This window comes from Castor canadensis, chromosome 7 (assembly GCF_047511655.1).
Source record: "Castor canadensis chromosome 7, mCasCan1.hap1v2, whole genome shotgun sequence".
NCBI classification, from domain to species: Eukaryota; Metazoa; Chordata; class Mammalia; order Rodentia; family Castoridae; genus Castor; species Castor canadensis.
The window spans coordinates 26040413-26067643 of NC_133392.1; the positions used below are offsets into that span (position 1 = coordinate 26040413).

At 48.3% G+C, this 27231-nt stretch overlaps 2 protein-coding genes across 7 annotated transcripts in view; both read left to right on the top strand.

The window, feature by feature from the left end:
* Nucleotides 1–11373, top strand: part of Stn1 (STN1 subunit of CST complex) — a 59523-nt gene extending 48150 nt beyond the window's left edge. The window contains exon 10 of the mRNA XM_074078372.1: nucleotides 1174–11373. Coding sequence (XP_073934473.1) covers nucleotides 1174–1199 — 26 coding nt within the window. The 3' untranslated portion in view covers nucleotides 1200–11373. The remainder of the gene's footprint in view (nucleotides 1–1173) is intronic.
* Nucleotides 11374–11616: 243 nt separating this feature from the next.
* Sh3pxd2a (SH3 and PX domains 2A) overlaps nucleotides 11617–27231 on the top strand; it is a 213285-nt gene continuing 197670 nt past the window's right edge. For 3 of the 6 annotated variants that reach the window (XM_074078375.1, XM_074078376.1, XM_074078380.1), the window contains exon 1: nucleotides 11618–12143. In XM_074078375.1, coding sequence (XP_073934476.1) covers nucleotides 12072–12143 — 72 coding nt within the window. In that variant the 5' untranslated portion in view covers nucleotides 11618–12071. Of the gene's footprint in view, nucleotides 12144–27231 lie in introns of all 6 variants that reach the window. The other 3 variants (XM_074078378.1, XM_074078379.1, XM_074078377.1) reach the window with 2 other exon arrangements.

Here is a 27231-nt window from a genome sequence, read left to right on the forward strand (position 1 = left end):
GGAGGGACAGAAGTGTCACCTCATCTAGGTGTCCAGCCTGAGCTGAAGGAGAGGGAGAAACCTCAATTTTATGTCATCTGTGGAGTTTTAATGATCATATAAACATTTTAATCTCTGAGTTCAGACTTAAGGCAACTAAGAAAGACCTAGCTATTCAGGAGTTTAGTAGGGTCGGAGGAATAACCTCAATGTTCACAGGAGGGTGACAGTGTTTGACAGTAATTAATTGGATATTCCAAAATAGCTAATAGAGAGGAATTTGAGTGTTTCCAACACAAAGAAATGATGAATGTATACCACATACTTTGATCTGTTGTATACATGTATTAAAATGTCACACTATACCCCTTAAGTATGCATAATTGCTAGGTGTCAATTAAAAATGAAAATATATTTTTCAAGTGGTAGAGCCCTCCCATAGCAGGCATGAGGTCATGAGTTTAGTTCCTACTACTGCAATAAATAAGTTAATATTTTCCAAAATAAAGTAAAAAGGCTGTATATACAATTATAGAATTCTCCAGTTTCCTCTGTCACTAGAGGTAACCGCTACCTTAAACGTGGTATGTCTTCTTCCTGTCCATTTTAATTCTGTTTACTGCAGACATATATTCCTAAACATATGAATATTATGTGTGCTGTTGCTTTTATGTTTAATGTTTGCATGGATGCTGCATGGTACCTAGCCTTCTGCAACTTGCACTGTTTTCATTGGCCAGAATCTTACAGATTCACCCAGGATGATTGTTCATCGTTCTCACCTTTTTTGTTGCGGTGTACATCCACACACAGAGCACACAACCCCAGTGCACTGTGGAAACCCGGACTTAGATCAAAGCTAGCCTCTGTCCCCTCTCTCCAGTGCAACCGCTCTTCTGACCTCAGGCACCATAAATTAATTTTCAACTTTGTAGAAGTGGAAACCTACCTTCAGTCTGTCTCGTTTCTTTTTTTTCCTTTTGCTTAATATTGTGTCTGTGAGCTTTTCATTTTTTTCATTGCCTGTAGCAGCTGTTCTCATTGGTCCACAGTGTTCTCCTGTACCAATGGAGCTTTGTTTGTGGATCCATGAAATTGGCAGACGGTAGGCTGTTTTTCAGGGTTATGATGAATAATGCAAATTCTGTACTTTTTTGTGGGCATATGCACTAATTTCTTTTTTTTTATTTCTAGGAGTGAAGTTGCTGGGTCGCACATAGCATAGGCGCATGCTAGAGAACTGAGTAGTCACCAACAGAGCCTACGGGCCTCAAAAGCAAAACCACTTGCCATCCACCGCTGCCACTTGGGTGATTGCCACTTTGTATTATATCTACTTAGGTTATTAACTGAGCAGTTCAGTGTTACAACGTTTGCTTTAAATAGTCCTGTATCTTTTAATGAAACTAAAAGAAGAAAAGGAAAGTATACCATTCTCCTGGGTAACTAAGGTAGGCCTCCGCGTCTGTGGGTTTGGCACCTGTAGTCAACCAAATACAGATGGGAAATAGTCCAAAAAACCAACTGTCTGCATGGAACAGGTGCAGACCTTTTCCTTGTCATTATTCCCTAAATATTACAGGGTACCAACTATTCAACAGCACTAATATTAGTTATTAGAAGTAATCTAGAGATTTAAATTCTGAGGACTGCACAGTTGATATGCAAACACTACAATTTTATGTAAGGGATCTGAACATCCTCCTTTGAGGGTCTGGGGCGGCTGCTGGAACCGGTGTCCCACAGACATCAAGGGAAGACTGCAGTCCCCCATTCTATGGAAAGGTGAGGAGGGGTCAGCATCTCCTGCTAACATGGTTTATTACTTCAAGGTGTTAAAGGTCATGGTCATTCCTGTCTTTCAGTGACTTTCTAGGACGCAGGACAAAGTCTACCTTGCTTATCATGGCCTTTCACACCCCCAACCTCTTACTTGTTACTCCCCTGCTCTCATGGCAGCTCTACTGAACCTGCACACTCTGTCTTCACACTCACCTGACACCTGCTCCAGCCACTCTCCAGGAGTCCAACTTCCGATCCGTGCTGCTGCTTAAACATCTACTGTGTGGCTTTCCTGCCCTTCAGCTAGGATAGGGCCTCTTTGTTTTTTCTTTTCTTTTGGTTTTTTGAGATAGAGTCTTGCTATGTAGCCCAAGCTGGCCTCAAATCCTACTGTCTCTGCCTCCCCAGTGCTGGGATTATAGATGTGTACCACCACACTTGGTTAGGATGGGGCCTCTTTACTTTCTCTGGAGCAGTACTCTTCAGAGCTGGTAAAGGTAGATCAGAGCCTAGAGAATCAACCCATAAGGAATGCAAAATATCCCCCCAACAATAACAAACTGGAAATAGCAGGTGGCTCAAGTTTCCACAGGTGTACCTTGATGTAATTGGTGAAATATACTTTAGTCTTCCAGAGATTTGGGAAGAAATTAGGAAGGAGCTCTGTTCTTACAGACTGTAAACATAATTAATTGGCTTTTATAAGGCAACAAGGAAAATAATCAAAACTCTTAAGAGACTTCATTTGAAAGGCATTTTCATTAGTTGCTTTTATGTTCTATTTAAGAATTACTCCTATTATCATTGGTGTAATGATACATGCCTGTAATCCCAGCACTTGGGAAGTCCCAGGAGGACTGGGAGTTCGGGGCTCACCAGGCTACATAGTAGGTCCCTATCTTAAAAAAGACAGTCATTCATTTAACAAATGCTTAGTGAAAGCTTGCTGTGTGCCCCACACTGTTTTCAGCACCAGAGTGGCACAGTAAGCAAAATAGGCCAAATACCCATGTGCTTAAGGAGTTTGCATTCTTATGTCTTAGTAATATCATGAATTAATTAATCAGACATTATTTTCTCCATGCTTTCTTGGCTCTGCCTGGTGAAACTTCTCTGTTTTGTTTGTAAAGGCCTGAGCGGTGGTCACCCCTTGTGTCAGGCAATGCAGACAAACAGCCAAGTCTTGGCCTGAGAGAGTGGGATTTTCCAGGGTCTCTTGGCATAAGTAGCCTCCGTGGTAGGCAGCATCCTCAAGAGAACATGCTTATCAGAAAACTTCCTTCCAGCTTGCATCGAATAAAAGCTGAACAAAGATTGAAATGGCAAGTCAGAGGGGCTCTAACGTCTTGGTTTTCCCTAGCCCAGTTTCATTGTCAACTAGACTCTGAGTTCCACAAAAGAGTGAGGTTCTTGTTTATGACTAAATCCCTACTTGTGGCATTAACCTATGAGTGTAGTGCCTACTTAACACAGTTCCTGGCATAGCACACAGTGGAGTTTAATAAACAACACCCTCCCACACACACACAAGCACCCCACATCTCCAAAGTGTTTTGCAGTGTGTATGTGAAGCATGCTTTGCATTTGGGGAGAGTGCTGACCATCAGCTCTGACCCCAGCTGTGGGCCAGGTGTGCAGTAAACCATGGCCTGGCTTACTGGGAAGGAGCGAGTTGTTCTAAGAACGTTCAAGCCTCAGGCTGATCAGTGTGCCCCCCAAGTTCACTAATCATGGGCTGGCAGAGTGGCTCAAGAGGTAGAGTGCCGGCCTAGCAAGCGTGATGGTCCTGAGTTCAAACCCCAGTACTGCCAAAAAAAAAAAAAAAAGAGAACCAAGTTAACTAATCAGAAAGTGGATCCTTCTTCCCTCCCAACCCCCCACCCCTCCACTCCCCCCACCCAGAGGGAGAGAGAGAGGAAGGGAGAAGTGGGGGAGAGGGAGAAAGAGAGGAGAGAATAAAAAAGAACTCCAGAAAAATAGGAAACATCTGATTTCTATGAAAGTAAAAAAACAAGAATGTGAAAACAAACAAAAAAATCTTTCAAAATATCGTGAAGTATCTTTTAGGACTTTGAAACTACATCCACTTAAGTAAGTTACCTTCATCCTTGTAAACACGTGAGTAATGTTCAGGTATAGAAAACCAGGAAATAAAATCAAGTTCAAAGCACATTGCTTTTAGTCCATGCAATAAATGACTTATTTTTAATTTTGGGGTTTTTTTTTGAAACAGATCCTCCCTTTATAGTCCAGGCTGGCCTCAAATTGGCAACCCTCCTGCCTCAGTCTCCTAAGTGCTGAGATTACAGGCATGTACCACCACACTCAGTTGCCTTACTTTAAATGAAGAGAAAGGGGTACACACTTCATAGAAAACTTATTTCTTCCAGTCTTCATTAAATAAATGCTGAACAAATATTTAAAGAATAGCAATTTGAAGGGACCCAAATGTCTCGTTTCCCATGTGTGATTAATTGTCAGCTAGACTGGGAGTTACACAGAGAAGTGATGCTCTGATTTGTGACTACATTCTCATTTATGAAGCACATGTATGTACACACACACAGAGTGACACTTAAAATCCCTGGCACAGCACACAGTGAGGGCCTAATGAGCAGTTCCCAATACTATCAATGCTGTTCCTGTCATCATCATTATTAGAGCTAGAGGGAACTTTTGGTATGGAGTGAATTAGCCACCTCCCTCATTTTACAGACTAAGGAAGAAAGTTAGAAAACAGAATGGCGGCACAGCCCTCCAGTTGTGCGGGCCAGAGCTACAATTGTCCTTTGCCTGTTTCCCTCATGTCCCAGAGGCCACGCTACCTCTGACATTCACCTGTTCTCCACCCCAAGACCATCCTAGTTCAAGCTGTCCTCACCTCTTGGAGAGCACTGTGAAACTGCTGTTCCTGTCATCCACCAGGCCTCTCTGCCACATGACCACAGTGATCCCTTCAAATGCAAATTTAAAATAATAAATTAAGGACTGGGATGTGACTCAAATAGTAGACTGCCAGCCTAGCAAGCACGAGGCTCCAGTACTTCATGGGTACAAAAACAAAGACAAAAACAAACAAAAACTAGCGAGTGTGTTGCACACCTGTAATTCCAGAACTCAGCAGCCTGGGGCAGGAAGATTGGGAATTTGAGACTAGACTCACATGGTGAGACTGTCACAAAAGCAAAGCAAAATCAAACCAAAAAACAAGACATCAAAACTGCCCACCCACTACAGTGGTACATACTTGCAATTCCAGATCGTTGGGAGATTGAGGCAAGAAGATGATGAGTTCAAGGCCAGCTTGGGCAACATAGCAAGACACCATCTCAAAAACAAACCACAAACCCTTTTTGTAGAATTATTTTTACATTTAAAAATAATTTTTTTTGCATTTAAATATAATTTTTTAGCTGGGCCCCGATGGCTCACACCTGTAATCCTAGCTACACAGGAGGCAGAGATCAGGGGGATTGTGGTTCAAAGCCGGCCCAGGGAAACAGTTCATGAGACCCTATCTGGAAAAATTCATCACAGAAAAGGGCTGGTGGAATGGCTCAAGGTGTAGGCCTTGAGTTCAAACCCCAATACCAGAAAAATAAAATATAAAATAAAAAATAAAAATGGGGGGGCGGGGGGAGAGGTGGGCCAAACAATGTATACACATGTGAGTAAATATAAAAACGATTAAAAAAATAGTAACTAGAGCAAAAAAAATTAAAAAGTTTTTGAAACTTAAAACTTCCCATCCCTACCCCCAGTGACTAATATTTTAATATTTGCCCCACTTTGATACATTCATCATAATTATAATTTTATATCTATTAAAGCCCTTTTATTCTCCCCCAAAAGCTATAAAAATTCCCTAAAGACAAGAAATTTTTCTAGTTTGCCTCCAACTGAAGCCCCGGTTCCTAGCAGAGTGGATGACAGGTGTTGATTACAAACAGATATTTGTTTAGTGGATAAGTAAATGAAGTCCTGCTGGGTATGGTGGCTCATGCCTGTAATCCTAGCTAGTTGGCAGACTTAGATCATGGTTCGAAGCCAACCTGGGCAAATAGTTCAAGAGCCCCTCCCCCTCCTCATTTCCAAAATAACCAGAGTAAAATGGCTTAGATCAAGAGGTATAGTACCTGCTTTGCAAGCGTGAAGCCCTGGTCCTTAAAGAAGTAAAGGACAGCTTAGTAGCTGTATTTTGGGATGTGGGAACTTCTCATATCAGTCTTTTCTTACAGTTAATTCCCTAATCAAATGATTGGCTTGTAATAAAGTTTGTACTATCTGACTCCACCCTGTGATAATTGACTGGGCTGGGATAGACACATAACCCAACCTGGGCCAGTCAGATTCTTTTTTCCCGGAAAACTGGGAATTGGACTCCCGAGGCAGCCAACTAGTTTTAGGTGTGCCTGCATTGAGGGGTTGGTAGACATCTGGGAGTAGGGACTCCTGCTATGTGGATAGAGAAGCAGAGGAAAAGTCTGCAGTCAGAAGAATAAAACAGACACAAGTGCTAACCACAGTGCTAAGAGATGAAGAGCCCCGTGTGGTGGCTTGGCCGAGAACCTCAGCTATTCAGGAGGCAGAGATAGTAGGAGTGCAGTTCGAGGCCAGCCCAGGCAAAAAGTTAGTGTGACCCCCCCCCCCCCAACAAACAAGCTGGGCATGGTTGGATGTGTTCTAATCCTGCCAGCTACTGGGAAGGTGGAGGTAAGAAGAGTATGGTTCAAGGCTGGCCTGGGGCAAAAGTGCCATATCCCATCTGGAAAATAAACTAAAGCAAAAATAAATAAATAAAGGCTCAATTAATAGAATGCATGCCTAGCAAACACGGCTCTGAGTTCAAACTCCAGTGCTGTCAAAAAAATGTCAGAGAGAGTGAGAAAATGAAGAAAATTATTGCTCATATTTTCAAACCTAGAAGCCCAGATGTCTGCAGATTCCATGAGGAAGTATTGTAAATTGGAAATAAAGTCCTTTTTTTTTTTTTTTTTTTTTTTGAGCTAGCTTGGCTCAGTGTCTAATATCTGCAAACCAGATTCTTCTTAGCCAGGCACCATGCATATATTGTGAAGGAAGATTACTAAGTTGATCATAGTAAGTCAGATTGCTGGTTGATGACAGCTCAAATCCCAGTCAGATCACTGCAGTGGGAAAACCCCTTCTGCTAAGGCTTTCTCTGCTTGAGCTCACCTATTGGGTAAGAAACAATATGGGGGAATGTGGGCTACTTTAGACAGGGTGGATAGGGCTTGCACCCGAGCCAGACTTGATCTTGAGAGTCTCCAGTCTTTCACCTGGAAGAGACAGGTGAAAGAGACAGGACCAAGAACAGTAATTTCTATGACATTTCTGAATAGAGAACTGAAATAAGAAGGAGGGGGTCGGTATCAAACCAAAACCAGACTCATATTTTTGGCTATTCGGGGCCTCTGGCTATTTTTAATGAAACCGCCTCTGAATTCCCCCAAGGGATTTTTTTTTTCTGTTCTTTTTGTCATCCAGTGGCCAACTCAAGGTTTGGCCACTGGAAAATCCAAGGGATTTTGAAAAAGAAAATCTGGGGTGTTTTATGGTTGAGATGGAACTATACAGACTGATCTTTTGTACCAAGATGATACTGGGAGGCCCTGTAAGGCAGAAATACACCTCCAGGTGTGTTCAGTGGCTGAGATTAAATGGTATAAAACCATCCAGTCTCTCATTTCTGAAGGTCTTAAAACACAATGCACTAGTTTGGGGACCAGATGTCTGGGCAGAGTTAGGGATACAGCCTGGAGCTGGAGTTACAGAATATTTTTTTCCTCTGTGAATCTAATTATGTCTTTGGCCTCTTTGACTGTGCAAGTTACCAGATACTCTTCTGGTATTCCCAGGGTATGGTCATTTGCTAAGGCTGGAATTTCAAGTGATTCTATCAAAAAAAAAAAAAAAAAAAAAAAACCTGCCACACAAGAATCCTCACTAGATTGAAAGCTAAAATGGGAGGCTAAGACCCCCCCCCCAACAGTACAGTGTGGAGAGGCACTTGGAGAACTCGCTGATGAAAGTATGGTGTTGGGCATCAGACAGAAGTGGCTTCCACCGTCTGATGGTTTGGGGAGCACAGGGGCCTTGTAATTATGGAATTCATGAACAATGGGGCTGAGCAGACAGGGCAATTCTGGGGCTTCATCCTGATTGCATTGTCTGGCAACCAAGAGAGAAGCCTGACCAGCAATTTACTTCCCTGGGAAGTTGGCCTCCCTGTCTGCTCCAAATTCAGGGGAGATTATCAAGACGTGACCCAAATGTAGGCCTGGACATTAAGGCCAATTTGAGAAAGATAGAACCAGGAAGAAGGAAGGGGGTGTGGGGGAGGAGGAAGAGAAGGAGGAGGGGAGAAGAAACAGAGCAAGAAGTATGATCTGCAAAACGGCATCTTTTTCATGCCAGGCCCTCCTGTCTGTCCCTGTCAGAGGTCAGCCAGGGTCTTGAAGGGATACCACTCTGGCCAGTTTGTGGAGTTAGTGGTGCTAATACTACTTTGACCAGGAGGGGGCCCAAATGTCACTCAAATTTGCACACCTCTAGTTAATAGAGCTTGGAAGGGACAAGAAGCCCTCAGAAGGGAAGTCACTCCAAGACTGGTCTGTGATTGATCAAGGCCTAGAACCCAACTTGTATAAGCTCTGCTTCGAGACTGTTTTCCATCTCTTCTTAGGCATCACTTAGCAACAGCCACATCTACAAATATCTGCTGAGATCCCAATAAGTTAAAAAAAGCAGTCATTTATTGAGTGTACAACCCATATAATGCCTTATGCTGGGTGTGAGTGTGTGGCAGGTAGCAGAGTGGCAGCAGTGCTGGGAGTGTGGTGAGGAGAGAAAGGGTGGGGTCAAGGTCTAAGTTCATGGTCCTTAAAGCCCTCACAGGTTTCTTATGGCTTTGAAGTTACAACCTAAGCACAGGAAAGTTAAATAACAATAGAAAATATAAATGAGGTTCATACAGTAGAGTCAGGGGACAGAGACAATGTGTGATTAGAAACCAAATGAATGACTGCAGGTGCCATGACATTTGCGGGGATGAAGCTTAGTGCTTAGTTTAGTGTTGAGCAGTTTTCGGTGCCTCCCTGGATATTGTGTTCTTTGGGGTGGCCTGAAGACCCTGGGAGAGGAGGTGGGGTGGGCTCTGCATATGGGGATAAGCTTTGCGTGTACATGGAAGACCATGGAGACACACAGGACCCTTTTCCTGGAGAAGGGTCCAGTCTTCCTTGCTGGGGACTCCAGACAACTTGTGTGAATGAAGAATTGGAACCAAGGGACCCGGAGTTTAAGGGCATACAACAGTGTGCACCTGCAGGTGTTAGGACACGTGCCAAGTATGTTCTTTAAATGAACTCTTCTTACCTGTGAACAGGTATGTAAACATGGGGGAGGGAAAGACGGCTGGTCTGGGACTAATGAGTTGTTAGCATTGGGCCACTTGCTTGGTTTCTCTTGGTCTGAGTTTGTTCCTTTGTGAAATTAGAGGAATGGTCCTTTCCAGTTGGAAAATTCTTTGATTCTAAGCATTCTACAATTACCTATTATTGAAAAATCAGATTTTCAGATGTTAATTTGGATCTTTATTTTAGGTCCTCCTTCCCTTATTTATCCTAAACTTTTTCTTTTTTCATTTTTGTAATTGTGTTTTGTCATTTGAACTCACACAGTGTTGTGGATTAGAGTCATCCCCAATTCATGGATGGAGGTGGCAAAATAGAGCTTTACCTAATCCTCTCCAGCACCAGTGCTTTGAGTTTCCATCACAGACCATCTTCTATTCCTGCTCTGAGCCAAGCACGGTGGGTATTTAACAAATGATGCTCAGGCCCTGTCTTCAAAGCAACTCCAGCCAGTTTGTCATTTGGAGGGAGTGCCAGACACATGGGAGGCATGCCATCAATGTCTGTTAAATCGAAGGAATTCCTGAGGCACTGTTGGGAAAGACGTCTTCAAGAGGTCAATGTGTACACAGGGAATGGACGCCTGCATCATTTTATCATCCTTAAAGACCCTTTCTCTCATGGGTTTAAGTAACCTCTGCCCACCTCATCCCAGAGCTCTTGGCATTGTGGAGTTGGTGTTGAGGGGTGGTGCTCAAAGCACCTCCCTCCAATTGAGGTGCTTTGGAAGCAAACGGGGAAGTTGAGTGTATGTTCAACTTGTACTTGAGGATCCAAATTTAAGAGATGTCATGTTGCCTCAAGTTTCTCAGGTAGGAAAAAGGCCAACACAGGCAGGCAAACCTCCTGTCTTGGGGGAAGTGGGATGGCATAGACCCTCTCTCCCAAGACTTGTGTCTGGCATCTTGTTCAGTGTAGACTCAGATCCAGGAGGACGAGGAGGGTGGATAGGAGAGTTCCCTTGCTGTCTTGGTTGAGCCAACTGCTCTGATTCCCAAGGGGACCCAGGGTAAGCTAAGCCCCCCTCCTTCCCTTTCCCTAAAACAGCCTGAGGGCCTATTCTAGGTCTGCCTCCCACCCCTGCAGAGAACAAACCTTGCTCAGGAGAGCAGATCCTTGGCTCCAGCTTTTTCCATCAACCAAGCATCACTGCCAGGTCACCCTCCTCCAGGACTCCAGCTCCAGCATCCACAAGGGTTCTCTACCATCCCCTCTGATGGAGAAGACCGTGCCTGGCCTCAAGATCTCTCATGGCCTGGACCCTTGCACCAATCTGTCTTTATTTCCTTCTCCTGTGACATTGGTCTGTGTCCTTGCACCCTTCCCCAAGAAGGCGGAGCATGGTAGGGTACTCTGTGCCCAAAAAACGTGGGACTAAAAGATTAGTATAGAGTTCTGGCCGTGCAAAGAAAAAAACCACACACAATCACAAAACTCTTTGCCCCCATTTCAGATGTTTCCCATTGGTCCATAGTCACAAAGCGTTATTGTGATTGTGAAACAATTGGATTAGTTGTGAAAATACTCCCCCTTCAAAAATTCGAAAGTAGAATGGAAAAAAAATGTTGAAATAGATGGGGGAAAAAAGCTAAATTGAATTAAAAAGAACTGTGCTCCAAGTCCGGAGATGGACAAGCGGCTTGGAAAGTCGGTTTTCCAGACCAGAGAAGGAGGGGTGGTGAGAAAGCCAGAGCCTGGAGCTAATGAAGAGCTGGCCCCCAACCCAGTGGATTTTCCCACCATTGTGTGCTCCCTGCCCTGTCGCCAGCTCTGGGAGGGCCTCAAGGGAGCCCTGGGCTTAAGGCAACGGTGTTATGCCGAGTCTGTAACCTTGTCATTGGTAAATGATGTCACAGGTTAGTTACACAGACCCAGATAGATGGACGACTGAGGCAGCGGATCAATGGATCCCATTTCCGGGGAGAATTCACCCTTTGCGACCCGCAGAGGGACAGGTGGTTCATCAAAAGAAGCTCTTCTCGATTCCCTGCTCCTCCTGGGGTGCTGGGAAGTAACAGCCGGGTAATAAACTACTTTTCATTCGCAAGACGTGGGGATAACAGTGGTAGGGGGACAGAAAGGTGGCGACAAGAACGCACGGAGACAGAAAGCCAGGATGGGGGAGGGCTGCGTTCCCTTCCTCAGCGCCTCCTCCCACCGAAGCCACCGAGTTTTGGTGTGGGGAGCACCAGCCCAGGGCAGCGTCAGGCCGCTGGCTGCGCTCTGGGCTCGGGTAGGGGCGCGCAGGCTCGGCCCTGCCATTCGGAGGGGCCGGGCAGCAGCCCCTCGCGGTCGCCCCGAGCCCCTCCCCCGGCCCGGAGCCCCTCCCCTCGCGCTTCCCCTCCCCTCCCCTCCCCTGTCCTCCCCTCCCTTCACTTTCCTGGCTGCCTGCGGGGCCCGGCCTCCGCCTCCTGCGCGCACAGCCTCCGCCAGCGCCGAGCCCCCGGAGCCCGAGCTCGGCGAAGGGGCGCCGCCGGCCGCTCCCCCGCGCACTGACAGCAGGTTCGGGGCCCCCGCCCCGTGTCCTTGCCGGCGGGACACACCCCCGGCCCTCCTCTCCTCCGCCAGTTCCCGCCGGACCCACGGGGCGGCGGAGAGACCAGGCGGCCGAGCCGGAGCACGGCGGCGGCGGCGCGGGAGGGAAGGGGCGCGCGGCAGGCCCACGGGAGCCGCCCGGGGCGCACGGAGCCCGCGTGCCCTCCGAGACTGTCGCCCGCCTCGGAGGCGTCCCTGTGGACCCCGAGAACCCGGGCTGCGATCGGTGAACCGGACCGGGGTGGCGGGTGGCCGCTGGGACCCAGGCAGCTGGAGAAGGAACCCGGCCGGGATGAGAAGGTGACGCCGCCGGAGGGCGCCACTCGCTTTGTGGGGAAGATGCTCGCCTACTGCGTGCAAGATGCCACCGTGGTGGACGTGGAGAAGCGGAGGAACCCCTCCAAGCACTATGTGAGTACTGTCCCCACTGCCCCCATGGCGGGTGGTAGGTAACCAGGGCCCCGGGTGGTCCCGGACCTCTGAGTCCCCAGGGCAACCCTGGGCTTGGACTTTCTTCGCAGGGCGGCGATCTCCAGGAAGCCTTTTCTGTCCTTCCTTCACTCCCCTCTCCAAGGTTTCTTTTTTTGGCATTGGAATTGGCAAGTGGCTGCCCTTGTCTGTTATAACGGTGAAGTCATGTGTCCGCCTGAGCTTTGATGGATGGTGGGGGGAGTTTTCGTCAGCCCCTCGCTAAGCCGCTCTGTTGGGAAAGAGCATCTTCCAGGAGCTCCCTGGGGACGCGGGTCGCTCCAGCGCACTCTGCCCGGGATGCTTTCAGAGGCGCCCGGGAACCACCGCCTGGCGCTCTGCCTCCAACGTTTGCCGTCTCTGCCTGTTCAGACCCGGGTCTGGGGGCAGAAGGAAGCCCCGTACCCCCTGTTCCCTCCACTCGCAGCACAGAGCTTTGATTTCCTTCTTAAAGCCATTGTGTCCCGCGGTGTGAGGGGAATTGTGGCTTTTCCTTTTATCCCTCCTCTGGACGTGACCCGTAGCCGGGGTCATTTCCTCTTAAGTGATGCTCCATCTCCAGACACAGGAGGCAAATGTTGGCTGTGGTCTCTGAGGACCGGCTTGCCCGTCCCTCCCCCTTCCTTCCCCAAAATTAATGAGAAGGGTCTAAGGTTGACCTGGCTGGGCTCCAGGGTCTGTGACAGTCTGCTTTCATCTCAGCCGGTCCTGTCTTCCCATCCTTCACACCTCAGGAAGTAAACACGTTGTCCTTGCTGCTTAAGGATGCCTGTCTGAGCTTCCTCTCCTGGAGTCCAGATAGACCCACAGTTTAGTATCCAAAGCACAGGGGACATGGGGACAGCAGGGCAGCGTCTTATTTGCAAATTAGGCATTTAGAGGAGCATTTAGAATACTCAAAGCATTAATTTTAACAATTAAAACAGGCTGTTGGTTGTTGCCCTAGATCACACGTTGGTCTCTGAAGTGCCTTTTTTTTCTCTGTTGGTAAGGGGGCTGGGGTTTGCAGTAATGCCAGCCTCAGGCTACTCTTTCTGCCTGGATCACAGCAGCTCTCTGAAGAGGGGGTTATTTAGGTTGAATGTGGGGCTGGGCTCTGGTTAGGGAGAAGATAAAAATGACCAGACAGGGAGGTAGACCTGAGGGGGATGTTCCCTGACATAGTCAGGGAGTTGGTCCATTTGTGTCATTTAGTGTGGCAAGTGTCTTCCACTACCATTACAAGAAAAGTCCTTTGGGGGCCGGGGTTGTAGCTCAATGGTAGAGCACTTGCCTAGTATGCTTGAAGTCTTGGATTCTGTCCCAAGCAGAGAGAGAGAAAAAAGAAAGAAAACTTTTGCAGGGCTTGGGTCACCAGGTGGTCACCCTGCTCCAAGGACAGATGCCCATTTGTACATTCCAGAGTTTAGTACCCAGCCAGCCTTCCCAACCTCCCTTCTCAAGTGTTGTAGGCTAAGTTCTAAGGGTTCTCCTTTCTAGCTCTGGGCTGAGGCTGGCACTGCTTTCAACAGATGGCACTCTCTGCTCCAGGCACATGCTTTTCCAGCTCTGGATTTTAGATGAAACATCAAGTTTGAGCACTGACCAAGTAAGTCCAAGATTGCAAATACAAGACACACACTGGCCACATATCAAGAATATTGCTAACAAGATCAGGGGCTTGCTGCAGGCTGTGTTGTATTGAAAGATGGCTCCGTGCTGGGGACTCTGAAGTTAGGTGGTTTGGTTCAAAGGCTGGCTCAGCCTTGGGCATGCTCTTCAAACTTCTGTGGCCCTCAGTTTCCTCTTTTTTAAAGTGAAGGTAATAATAGGACGTACTTCATAGTGCTGTCTGGAGAATTACATGAGGTCACCCATCATCAATTCCGGGCATGTACCAAGCCCTCATTAAATGGCAGCTGACTGTTGGTGAGATTCTGACTAAGAAAATATTACTGAAAAGCAGCTATTAATGGTCTGGCAAAAAGGAAGAAAGACTTTGGGTTTTAGGATTGATAATAGTGTGTACTATGTGGAAAATACAAAAGAAGTTCTGTCCCATTCCCTCAAAATGATCATTTCCTCCCCTTTTACAGACAAAGTGTTTCCTGGGACATCTTCATTTCCCGAGTAAGAATGGATGACATGATGTTTGGGGCCGGAGATGATGTCACTGAGCAGATGGGGCCATACAGAGTTCTGTTTTGTGTGTGTGTGTTTTTTTTTTTTTTGGTGGTACTGGGGTTTGAACTCAGGGTTTCATGCAGGCTCTCTGCATGAGAGCACTAAGCAGGCACTCTACCATTTGAGCCACTCTCCTAGCCCTCCATACAGAGTTCTGAACCGAGGTTCTAGAATACAACAAAAGGAGAAAGTATTGTATACTGTGGAATTGTGGAGCTGATAGGGACCCACAAACTCAAATGGCTCAACCCCTTTATCTTATAGATGAGGAAACTGAGAGTCCGAGGGGTGACTTGCAGCACAGCTAGCCACAGTGCCTGTGGTATGGGTTTTGTGCATCAAAGGTACCCTGTGTCTGGTTGAGGTTGACTAGGAAGCCAAATATTGATGGTGGAGAGTTTGCTACACATTTGGGGCATTGATGCATAACATAAGAGTGTCCAATAAGAGAAATGGTCCAGTGGGACTCTGAGGGTGGGAGTCCCCTCCCTCTTTGTCCTTGTACAGTGGACACCACACAGCCAAAGGTCAAGTGTACTGTGTAGGACACTCTGGTGTGGTCAGCTGGCAGGACATGCTGCACCCAAGTTGTGTACGTCTGGTAACTTCTACTGGAGAAGCATGCATCCTACCAGCCTCCCCTCCACTGGTGGTGAATACTGAGCCTGTGGTTTGGTAAATTGCAGAGCAGAGAGGTTTTATGGGATGTGCACATTAGCCAGAGTTCGCTGATGAGAGAGGCCTGGGGCCCAAGCAGGAGGAGCTGCACTGGCTCCAGAGGGCTGGGAACACAAGCAAAGGTTTGCTCAGGACATCCGGCCAAGGGTGTGCTCATCCCCATGAGGAGGAGGAGCTGCCGAGGCACCAGGGATCTGGTGCTTTGGGTCTGTTTATGAAAGGCAGGCAAGTAGCCTGCGTCCTCCATGGTGTGCATGGTGCTGCCAGCCTTTGGCCTCCTTCCTCTCTGCCAGTGGGGTGGGGTAGGGAAGGGTTAGCAGCTGCTGCCTTTGTCCAGCTCTCTGGAGGAGCTGGGCCCCTCTCCTATCCCATCTCATAAGCTGCCCCTCAGGAGACCTTAAGTCAACTAAACTAGCTTGGGCTTCAGACCACTATCTTTAAAGTGGTCCTGCTGATGCTAAATGCAACTGCAGGTGCCTCCCTGGAAAGTTTCCCAACAGGGATGCGAGTTCAGGTTCATGTCATTCTTTGCATTCACATGCTCGTATAGGTGTACATGGAACTATATGGTGGCAGAGAGAAGCTCGTTTATCTAAAGCAAACGAGACATTCTGTCTGTTTGGATTTGGGAGGTGTCATGCTTTCCCAGTCGTTTCCTTTCCTGAGTGTTTATTTCAGACAAGTACCAGTCATGAATGTTCTGATCCTCCACAGGACTCCTTAGGGAATGCAAATAATGGCCCGTGTCCACGGTTACCATCCGCAGTGCCTAACACTCAAACACACACCTTTTCGTGGGACGCTGACAGTTTACCCAATGTTCTGTAATGTGGGGGAGCTTCTTGGGTTCCTTTTTACAGATAGATTCACTGAGACTTGGAGGGATTAACCAGACTGCCTAGGTTCTCCCAGTTAGCACCAGGTAAATCTGGGTAAATGGGGGTTAGTTTCTCTCTCCAGGAGGTTATACCCTAAGATGAGGCCCTTCTCACTTGGAGTCTGGGCGGGAAGGCCAGACTCAGGCCTGTATGACAGTGAGGGAGCAATAAAGCGTGGTATTCGTGGACTGCCTCACGGGGCCCAACTTCTGCCATGTGTCATGCCAGGTGAGTTTACCCTCAATGAGGTTCCTTGGAGGCAGGAGGAATGGAACAAATCCAGAATGGTGTCTGTTTCCAGTGACATGCAGGGTGGTGAATGAAGGGTGAACCTTGTGAAAATACATTCTCCCTATGTTTAGATCATCACAGAAGATTTTTGGGCTTGGTCCTGGGGAGCTACATTTTTAGGAATTGGTGCCAAATGTATTTCTCTGCTCTTGATTTTTATTTCCTAAGCCCTGAGACTGTGGCTCCAGCCCCACAAGTGTGAGGCAGTGCAGCTGCAGACTGGAAAGGGCCTTCTGCAGGGTCAGTTCCATTATGGAAGGAGTAGAGTTGTGCAGATCAGGGTTCAAATCCTGTCTCTGGCACCTCCTAGCTGTGCAACCTTGGACCGGTTACTCTGGGGCTCAGTTTCCCCATTTGTTACCTCCCAGGGGCTTGGGGAAGTTGGGCTGAGATAATGTGGGGGAAAGCTTCTGTCTGGTACCTGACCCCCAGGTCAGGTACTGACCTGCACACTGGTTTCCAGTTGGTGTTCTTACCAGAGCACTGGAGTACATCTAGGACCAACAGATAAAGCTGAGAGCAAAGACAAGACTGGGCAGAAAGGAGGGCCCTGCTGTTCACAGGGGACATCAGGCTACTTGCCCCCTGGAAAACACCCTGCACACCAGAAACAGATAAACACAGAGCAGCTGTTCAGACCCGGAGTGGTTCCTGGTTGAGCTTTGGGACTTAGTGATGGCTTCCTGATAAGCTGGGAAGAAACATGGGCAGGGAGAGAGAAGAAGAGGGAGCTCCAGGTGAGGGCAAGGTCACAGAGGATCCTGTCCCCAAGGTCAGCACCACACATGGGTTACACTGCCTGCTCCTGTCTGTCTCTCTCTGTGCGTGCATGCGTGTGTGTGTGTGTACACTCACAGCACACAAATGGGAACTTTCTTCTGTGGGGAGGGAAGTGATTTAGGGGTGATTCACAGGACTGACAAGCTCCCTGCTCATGGAACAACCAACCACATCCTTCAAAACCGTTGGAGCAGGGAGCACTGCCAGTCATCTAGCACAGCTGTAGTCAGAGCTGGGTGACGGTTCTTTTGGGGGCCAAATCAGGGTTGGAATCACCACGTGTGGTTGCGGGCAGAGGGGAAGGGAAGGGAAGAATAAACCTACTCAATGTCAGAGGAGACAGGTTCCAGCTCCAGAAATATATGCACCAGCTGCTGCATTTTCCAAAGGGATGATCCAGGGCCAGCTGAGTTAATAGGCAGTGGGGGCTGTGAATTAGGAGCGTGTTGGGGGGGGGTGCTTCTGACTTTGGGTTTGTACAGCAAGCAGTTCCCTGGAAATTGCCCTTTAATTTCCTCAGCCTGAGTCACTGACCAGAATACTTCTTGGCCAGAAAAAGACTAAGCAGCAACTCTGTTCTCTTTTCAGCTCCTAATTAAAATAAAACATAATAGAGTTATACATACGGTAGTCATACTTACTCCTCTTAAGTTCTGAGAATGCAGGAAAGCATAATGGACTGGAACAGAGACCCCAGGGACAGGAAGGACAAGGGGTGTGTGTGGGAAATTAGGTGGAAATTCTGGCTTTGGAAATAGGTTCTGAACAAGGGCCAGAGGTGTTCTTTGCCATGACAATTGCTAAAAACAATGGAAGCTCCTAATAGGGTGACCGGCATTTGAACAGGCAGATTCCCAGAGCAGCGAGTGGCTTCCAGGCACAGGCAGGCAGGTGAAAGCCAAGGTCAGGGGCCTGGATGTTAAGGGTGGGCCAAGGGAAGGCCCCCTGTTGCCTCAGATAACCTCCAGGCAAGTCATCATAGCAGCAACAGAGACTGACCCTGCTGTGTACACACTGCTGACCAGAGTCCAGCCAGGACATCAGGACGCATATAAAGAAGGGGCACCACAGAAGATGCCATCAGAGGGCATTTTATATGAGCTTTCAAACTCCCACGTGATGGAGGAAGGTGTTTTGGTCCCCATTTTATAGATGTAGCAGGCTCTGAGGGGTTTTTGGGACTGTCAGTGTAACTCCACAGTAGGGCTGGGATTCTCACCCTAGCCTCTGACATCCAAGCCTGAGAGCTGCCACTTTCTTTTCCATCAGACCTGAGTCAGGGAGAAATAACCAGCATGGCCAGGCAGCAGGTCCAAAGGGGATATGAGGTGCCTCTGGGAATACTGTGTTGTCAGATAACAGGTTCTGGAATCCTGTCTTTACTATTTACTGCCATTAGGTCCAGGACAGGTAACTTATGTCTCTGTGCCTTGGTTTCCTCATCTGTTTTAAAAAATAACAACAACAAAAACCAATGAGTTTGGGTGTGATGGGGTTACACCTATAATCCCAGTACTTGGGAGACTGAGGCAGGAGGATGAAGAGTCCAGGTGAGCCTGGGCTACAGAGCAAGACTGATGAAATCATGGAGGGGATCTAGACCCTTGCTCATAAGGTTTATGAATGTGAAGAACCTAAACAGTACCTGGCACCTCCAAAAGTGCTAGGTAAGTATTTACTGTATGAAGTATTGAGTCCCAATGCTCCTCAAAGGAGGTTGTGCTCTCCTTGAATGGGAATGTTCAGGGAGGGAGGCAGGCTGGAGGAGGCTGGCCTAACGGAACAATTAGGATTGGCTGGGAAAGAGTGGAATCGAGATGGGAAAACCAGAAAAGGGCATTCCAAAAAAGGGAAGCGCCAAAGTGCTGGAGGTGGAATGTGCAAGGCAAATCCAGGCAGAAGCTAAGATGAATGGAGGGGAGAAGTATGAGGACAAAGGTCAGGGGCAGACCTGAGGGCATCTGATGGCAGCTGAAGGAACTCAGTTTATTGGGTACACAACACTTCAGAACTTTCCTCTTTTCCAAAGGGCTAGGGGACAAGTGAGTGGGTGGTCAGTCCAGAATCCTTCTGGTGGGCCCAACCTGGCTGCTCTCCTTGCTGCTGTGGCTGCAACAGGGCTAGGTATGAACTAGAACCTTTTTCTAGTTCTTTGGGGACTCTTGAGTTGGCCAGATCCCAGCCCCTCCTGTTCTTATTCCTAGGGGTCAGATGCCCCATAAAAGTTGGATTGTACTATGCTCTTGGGGAGACGGCTACAGAGGAGAAGGGGGAGCAGCCCCGAGTGAGGTGGTGGTGTAGCTGCTACAGTGGAGGGCCCTGGCCTGCAGGCCCGAGGCAGTTGTTCTTCCTTTCTGGAGTATTCCATTCACATTGCACCTGGGGGCTGATACCAAATGGTTTGGTGGAAGCCCAGGATGGCTCTGAAACCTATGTCATCCGAAACATCCACACTAATGTTGTCTTTGACTTAAGATCTCTCTGAATTCATTTAAATTTTAAAAAATGCTTCAAACTGTCTCTTTATTTATCTGAGCCCCATTACACTCCTAGATATTCCAGTAAACTTGATTCTTTATGGAAAATGTCATAATAAAAATAACAGCTAGCTGGGCGTAGTGGCGCATGTCTGTAGTCCCTGCTACTTGGGAGGCAGAGGTAGGGAGATCACGCTCTGAGGCTGGACCAAGCAAAAGCGTGAGACTATCTGAAACACAAACTAAAAAGCAAAAGATTCAGGTGTGTGGCTCAAGTGGTAGAGCACTTACTAAGAGGCTCTGAGTTTAATCTTCAATACTGCAAGACAAACAAAAAAACCCTATATAACCTTCTGAAATGCTTTCTATGTGCTTAGGGTTTTCTGTGGTTATTCTCAAAACAGCCCTACACAGTGTTGTGTTTCCTCCAGCATCCACATTGCACAAGGGAGGGTGCAGAGGCTCAGAAAGCACAGATAAACTGCTGACACCATGTAGCTCATAAAATGCATGTGCAGGTGGGTTGCACTGGTCCAGGCCTGGGAGCTCCAAAGAGAATCCACAGCCTCTTTATGACATATTTCACACCTGTGGAGACTGAGCCCCAGAGAGAGTCTGACTGAGGCATGGCCTCCCAAATTGTGAGGTGGTTCCAGTGTCACCTTCCCCTTTCCAGATCTCCATTTGTACAAAAAGAACGGCTGCTTCCTTTCAAGCCTATTCTGCAGAGGGGAAGGCAGGTGTGAAAGCTGCTTTGGCAAATACTAAGCCCAGAGATCTCCAGATCCTCCAAGCTGATTCTTAATCATTTGGGGCACAGTAGGCTTCATGGAAAGAACTCAGCTGGACCCCAAGGAAATTTCTCAGCAAGGCTCACATGCCTTCCTTCTCCCAGGAAGGCTCCTGGCTGGGACTGACTTGGGGACACCTTAGGTCCTCAGTGAAGACATCATCTAGAACACCACCTCTAGCTGGGTGCCAGTGGCTCCCGTCTATAATCCTAGCATATTGGGAAGTTGAGATCAAGAAGATCGTGGTTTCATGCACAGGAAAGTAATGTGAGTCAACTCCCTGTATAGCTATCTCTAGCAACTAGCAAAAACCCTTGTTCCTTCCTATTATTGCTTATACTCTCTCTTCAACAAAATTCGAGATAAGGACAAAATAGTTTCTGCCACATATTAAGGGGGTGGGGGGGAGAGGGAGGGGGCGGAGTGGGTGGTAAGGGAGGGGGTGGGGGCAGGGGGGAGAAATGACCCAAGCATTGTATGCACATATGAATAATAAAACAATAAATTAATTAAAAAAAAAAGAGAAAGATTAAAAAAAAAAAAGAAGAAGATTGTGGTTTGAGGCCAGCCTGGGCAAATAGTTCAGAAGACACCCTCCCTCCTCCCCCCCACCGCCCTAACTCCAAAATAACCAGATCAAAATAGACTGAAGGTGCAGCTCAAGCGGTAGAGTTCCTGCTTTGCAAGAGTAAAGGTGTGAATTCAAACTCCGCTCCCACCAATAAATAAATAAAAATAGAGCACCACCTTTAGGAACGACACTCAGCTTCTGAACAAACCTGTCACTTTGGAGACTGGGAAGGATAGTCCCATCTTGTCCCACTGTTACCTGCATGGGTGGGGGAGGGGGGCGGGGGGCAAAGAGGAAACAGCTGTGTTTTCTGCTCCTCCACTGATGGCTTTCTTTGGCCCTTTGGTGTCGCTTCCCTATGGCTGGTGAGGAAGCCACCCTCCCCAGCCTGGGTGGAGGCACACATGGGAGGGGCAGAATGCTTTCCTCTGTGTGTCCATGAAGTATGAATTACACAGTGGGGGCCGTGGGCATGGGGCCATCTGATCTGGCTCTGGAATTCCCAGAGCATGAACTTCAGACCTGGTGGAAATTGATCACTCTTATCAGATCTTACCGCAACTCCAGGGAACAAGGGATGGAGGTGCTGCCCACTGCTGACAGTGAACTCGGGGTGTAACAGGACTGCACCTCACTGTGCAGTCCCTGGTAGGGAGTGTGTGTACTTTACTTTCTCAGGGAATATGCTCCATTGGTAATAGTTGAAGGAGACCTTGACCTATGTGACGTCACTGCTGTCATTGCACAGCTGCCATGTGTTTTGTGCCAGGCACTGCCAGGCCTCTGATTTATAATCCTTGGCCCCAATACATCCTTGAAAATTACTTTGTGTGTGTGTGTGTGTGTGTGTGATCTGGGACTTGAACTCGGGCCTCATCCTCGCTAGGCAGGCACTCTACCACTCAAGCCACTCCACCAGTCCTTTTTTGCTTTAGTCATTGTTTTAGATAGGGTCTTGCATTTTTGCTTAGGGCCAGTCTTGGACTGTGATCCATCTACAGCTTCCTATGTAACTGGGATTATAGATACGCACCGTTCTGGTTTGTACCTCCTTAGTAGTTGGGATAAGTGTGAGCCACCCTGGCTGTCTTTTAACCTCATTTGGCTTGGAGGTTGAGGTTCATGAAGTCCAGGTTGTCTTGTCAGAAACGCACACATTTGGGCATGCTTGTCCCTTCCCTCCAGCCTGTGCCTGGTTTCACTGTCACTGTGCCTCACACACTTGGTCCCTCTCCAGGGCTAACCCAGGGGTCACAGGGACTTTTGCCACCTGTCATGCTGTGAAAGGAGCTCTTTGTTGTGACCCCTGCCATGCTGTTTTGCCCACCTGGGGTTCTGAGTGTCCAGGGGTTGTCCCTGTCGTTTGAAGTGGCTACTTTGTAAACTTTCATGGTAGGCCCAATTCTGATCCAGCTTTATTCTGTTTCCTGGTGGCTCAGACCCAAAAAGCTATTTTAAGGGACTTGCCTGTGTGGGAGAATTTCTGTGTGACAGCAGAGAAGGAGGCCTGGCTGCCTGGCAGGGTGCTGGCAGGGAGGCCCCCAGAGGGGAACTCTTTCCTGAGTCCCACCCCCTAGGGCTGGGATTGATGAATTGAGCCCTCAGCCCAGAGCCTGGCACTGGAAAGGGCCCTAAGCTCTTGTCAATGAAGATGGGCTTCATACAGGTGGCCACCCAGGGATTTCTGCTGGCCTATATCCCAGTGGGCTGGCCCGCTGATCCTTCTCTCACAGAGTTACGGTCTATCTTAGAACAATGTCGGAGCTTTGGTTTCACGCCAGGATTATTTACTTTAGTCATCACTCATTGGCAACTTGAGAAAAACTGCCTCATTTTTCCCATGGTTTCTAAACGTGGCAGCTTCCAGGCTGGGGAAGTGGGGCAGTTGAGTCAGAGAATGTATACAGTGGAGCCCCTTCTAGGGTTAGCCACTAGAATGGGGCTTCTTGTGCATTTCTCATTTAACCACAGTAAACCCTGGTGTCCATCCAGGCTTTTTTTTTCCCTGTGGGACTGGGGTTTGACCTCAGGGCTTCACATGTGCAAAGCTGGTGCTCTACCACTTGAGCCACATTTGCATCCATTTTGCTTTGGTTATTTTGGAGTTGGGGGTCTCTCACACTGTCTGGGCTGGCCTGTAGCCATGATCTTCCCCATCTCAGCCTCTCAAGTAGCTAGAATACAGCCGTGAGCCACTGGTGCCCAGCTCCCATCTGAAGCCAAGGCTCAGAGAGCTGCAGCATTTTGCACCGGTCACTGGCAGTAAATGGTGGAGCCAGGGTTTGAACCCACATCTCTGCAGCAACAACTCTGCAGCCTGTGGCTTTGTTCCCACTGGGCTGCCCAGAGACTTGATGGAATGTTCTGGAAGCTCGGGCTGCTAAGCAAGAGCCCTCATTTCCCCTGCCCACGCTGAAAGCATCCACATGTGTCAAAACTAGCTGCAAGTGGTCTTCTTTCTTGCTCTTTTCTGCACTCAGTCAGACTCTGGTCTCTGTGGCTAGTCCATGTCCATAAGGGTGTCTCCACACCACTGGGTGGCTGTGGTAGGTATGGAACACTGAGGGTGCTGCCCTGGCCCCCTAAGAAAGGGAATGACCTGAAAAGGAGCGTAGGCCTTTGGGTGTCCCTAAAAGGTCAAGGGTCTGTGGCTTTAGAGATCCTTTTCTGACAGCTTCCCAGAGGCTCTGGCTGAGGGGACTCAAAGCATGGGTCCCAGACAAAACTTCCAGGGTCTGGATGAAACCCCAGGTCATCTGCCCATGCTAACTTCCTCTGGGCCCCTTCATTAACACGTGATGTGGTCGCAGCTGGTGTCTGGGATAAGATAACAAACTTGAGAGTGGACCCACAGCCAGCTCTGGTTCTTATTTGGGAATTCAATTTTTACTCCCCTTGAACTTTTATCCAGGGCTATTTTGAAGGCCTGGCCCAGCTGTCAGGGGCTTTTCACGTCCTCTTTTTAGGGAAGGCAAATAGCACAAAATTGAGGATAGGAGCAGAGGACAGTGTAACTCCCTGGCACTTTACTTTCACCCTGATGTTTGCTCAGGCTAAACCAGGCTGTAGAAATTGGAATTTGCCCCCAGAGAGAGGCTTGGGGGAGAGACAAGGGGCAACAGTTGGAAGCTGAGGGCAAGAGGATAGGGACAGGGCATTAGCTGGCCCCTGGCACATGGAGTAGGGCTTTGAAATTGGTTAGGGATCTCAGCCCTGCCTCTCACTTGCTTGTTTCACTTGGTCAAGTTTCCTTACCTCCATGGGCCTTCTTTTCCTAAATGTGAATAATAATAATGGTTCCCACCTGGAATGGTCGTGACTCTGTGTAGTCTGTGACTCTGTGTAGTGCCCAGCATGTAATAGCTGTTCAGTATGGCAGCTGTTGTTACTGCCATCATTATCATCCTTCCAGCAGTTTCCCTGACCTTTCATTTAAAGGTTTCCTGTTTATGTATTTCCTGTCTATTAATTTTTTTAAAATGTTTATTGTTTTACCTCTCATTTAACACTAAGAATGGCCTTAGGTTGTCCAGCTTTTGTGAACAGAGAACAGCAGAGTCTGATTTGCCAGGGACATCCCAAAAGTAGAGATGGCTTTTTTTTTTTTTTTTTTTGGCAGGACTGGGGCTTGAACTCAGGGCCTACACTTTGAGCCATAGCCCTTTTTTGTGATGGGTTTTTTCAGAAAGGGTCTCATGAACTATTTATCCAGGCTGTCTTTGAACCGTAATCCTACTGATTGCTGCTTCCTGAGTAGCTAGGATTACAGGCGTGAGCCACTGGTGCCCGGTTTGGAGGTGACTTTTAAATAAGACCTGAAAAAGACAAGGAAGTGAGGCATGTGGCTATTAGGGAAAACTAGTTGAAGGGGAGAGAACAGCAAGTGCTAAAGACCTGAGGTAGGACCTGGCTGGCCTTGCCAGGGAAGAACAAGGAGGCTGCTGTTAGGAAGTGGATGGGAGCAGGCAGGGAAAGAAAGGTCAGACTGAACCTTGTATCAATCCCAGCCCAGCATGCTCTGCTCTGCCCCTGGGCCTCCTGATGACTTGCTGAAGACTGACACTGGCCAAAGCACTGCCAGGGAATTATACTGGAGACTGCTTAGGGTTTGACCCTAGTCTCCTAGGAAGACCCTCCTGGGAAACACAAGAGTCCATAAGCGGTAACATGGATAGGAACTCCAGGGCCCCAAAGGCAGTGCACAGGTTGGGGAGTTTTAGTGGCTGAACATTAGTCTTGTACCTACTGTGTGCAAGGCATGGTGCTGAAAGCTGGAGGGTGGCAAGCTGATGTGAGAGCAGTGACCACCTTACACCACACACACACACACACACACACCCCCACCACACAGACGGGTGATGCTAGTAGAGGGTCTGGGTCGTGGGGGGGTCCTTGATCAGTGTGATAAACCCAGTGGACTAAGGCTTCATTCTATTAAAGCCCTTCCTCCCACCCCACTCCTGTTCTCACCACAGCTCCTAACTTGCAGTTGTCGAAGTTGGTTGTTTGAAACTCAAAACTCATTCCTATTGCTATAATACTGTAATGGTGTTAAGATTCTCAGGTAAACCCACCAAAACATCTCTCTTCCGGGGAGTAGATAGAATTATATCCTGAGAACCAGGTGTCTACTTCACTTACAGTATGGGCTAACCTGGGAATCTATGTGCTGTGTGTAATATGCAGTGAAATTGTCTTCCAGTGTTCACAATGAGAAGGAAATGCCAAGGCTGAATAATAATAATTAATATTAATGATTAAAATCCCAACTGCAGCACCAATCATGTGCTGACCACTCTTCTAAACACCCTGCTCATTGAATCTGTAAGAAAAGCACTAGTATGGGCCTTGTTGTGCTGATGAGGGACCAGAGGCACAGAGAAATTAATTTACTAGGTGGGAAGAGACAGACATGGGGCTCAGAGCCAGGCAGGAGGCCTCCAAAGTCCTGTGGGAAAGCTCTTGCTCCCTGGCCTTCCAGGGAGTCCCTCTAGCCAGCCTTGGGCAGCCCAGGTTAGCCCTCTACACTCCTTCAGTGCAAGGCACTGGTCATTAGGTGTCTTCCACTTGGGGAAGTGGAGTTAACAAGTGTCAGGGTGAGGGGACAAAAGCCACAGGAGGCAAGCATGAGCAGGCCCTCTGTCTTCCCCAGACAGGAAAAACCATTTGTTGCTGGAACCTGACACCACAGGGGGCGGGTGTGCTGTCTTCCCAGCTATTTGCAAGTCCAGCGCTGAGTGGGGGATGCTGTGGGGAGCAGATTAGGGTGTCCAGCAGGATGCTTTGACACCGAGATCATTCACCTCTCTGTGCAGCCCAGCAGGTGGGCAAGGCATCCCTTTAGCTGGAACTGGGATCCCTCCCACCCTGCCCCACTCAGTTTATTGTTGGAACAAGATGGGTCCTAACCAGTCCTTGGGGGCCCTCAAATAAACAGCAGCTGTTCTTGGTTCCATCTTCTGTGGCTGGCAGTCTGTTAACAGGCCCAGGCTCTTGCTTGGCCTTCCCCCTTTTGGGTTCAATGGCATTGGGCATGGAGGCCCTTCTGCTTTGCCCTACTGAGCGTGACTGGTTGGCCAGCTCATGTGCCCTGGCCTGCTTTCTCCCAGGCCCAGTGGCCCCAGGCACTGGCATAGTCCTGTTCTGTCCTGGAGTGAGGCAGACATGTGTGGTGCTCAAAAACTTGGGCTCTGAGAGTCCCTTGTAAATTTAACTCTTGACTGTCACTTACTTAGCTGGTGTCGTCCTTGAGCAGGTAGTTTAATCCTGAGCCTCAGTTTCCCTCTCTGTAAAAGCAGCTGATGATCTCTCCGACGCAGGATAACGACCAGTGCTGTAAGGCAGTGAGCCACAATCACTGAGGGACGACCACCTGACTTGAAATTCAGCTTCACCACTCAGTAGCCACATGGCCTTCAGGCAAGTGCCGAAGCTCTATGCTCCTCAATTTCTCATCTGTAAAGTGGAATAAGAAAGCCCTCTCCCTCCACCAGGTGGTGAACATTAAATGGACTAATGCCAGGCCTGGAGTGAGAGCTCAGTGTGGTAGATTAGCAGAACATCACCCCAAAGAATGGTTCACATGTACACAGCCAAGAGCCGACAGGATTACTGCTCTAACCTGATTTGGATCTGGGCTGCTCAGCTAATTTGCTTGGCTTCATTTCCACCCTGCGGTCAGAACTTCCATGAGGGGGCAAGGGGTCGTGGGGGAGGGGCTTAGGGACAGAGGCAGGGAAGGCAGCCGTGGGAGTTCTCTTCTCTGCAGTGGCTCTGCTCCAAGAAAGTAAGAAATGGAAGATGGTGTGCATGCCACCGACTCTACCTGCAGCTGGTGAGCAGGTCTCCCATGGGTCTCACGGTAATCTGCGTGATGTCCTCCATAGCGTCACTATGGCCTCC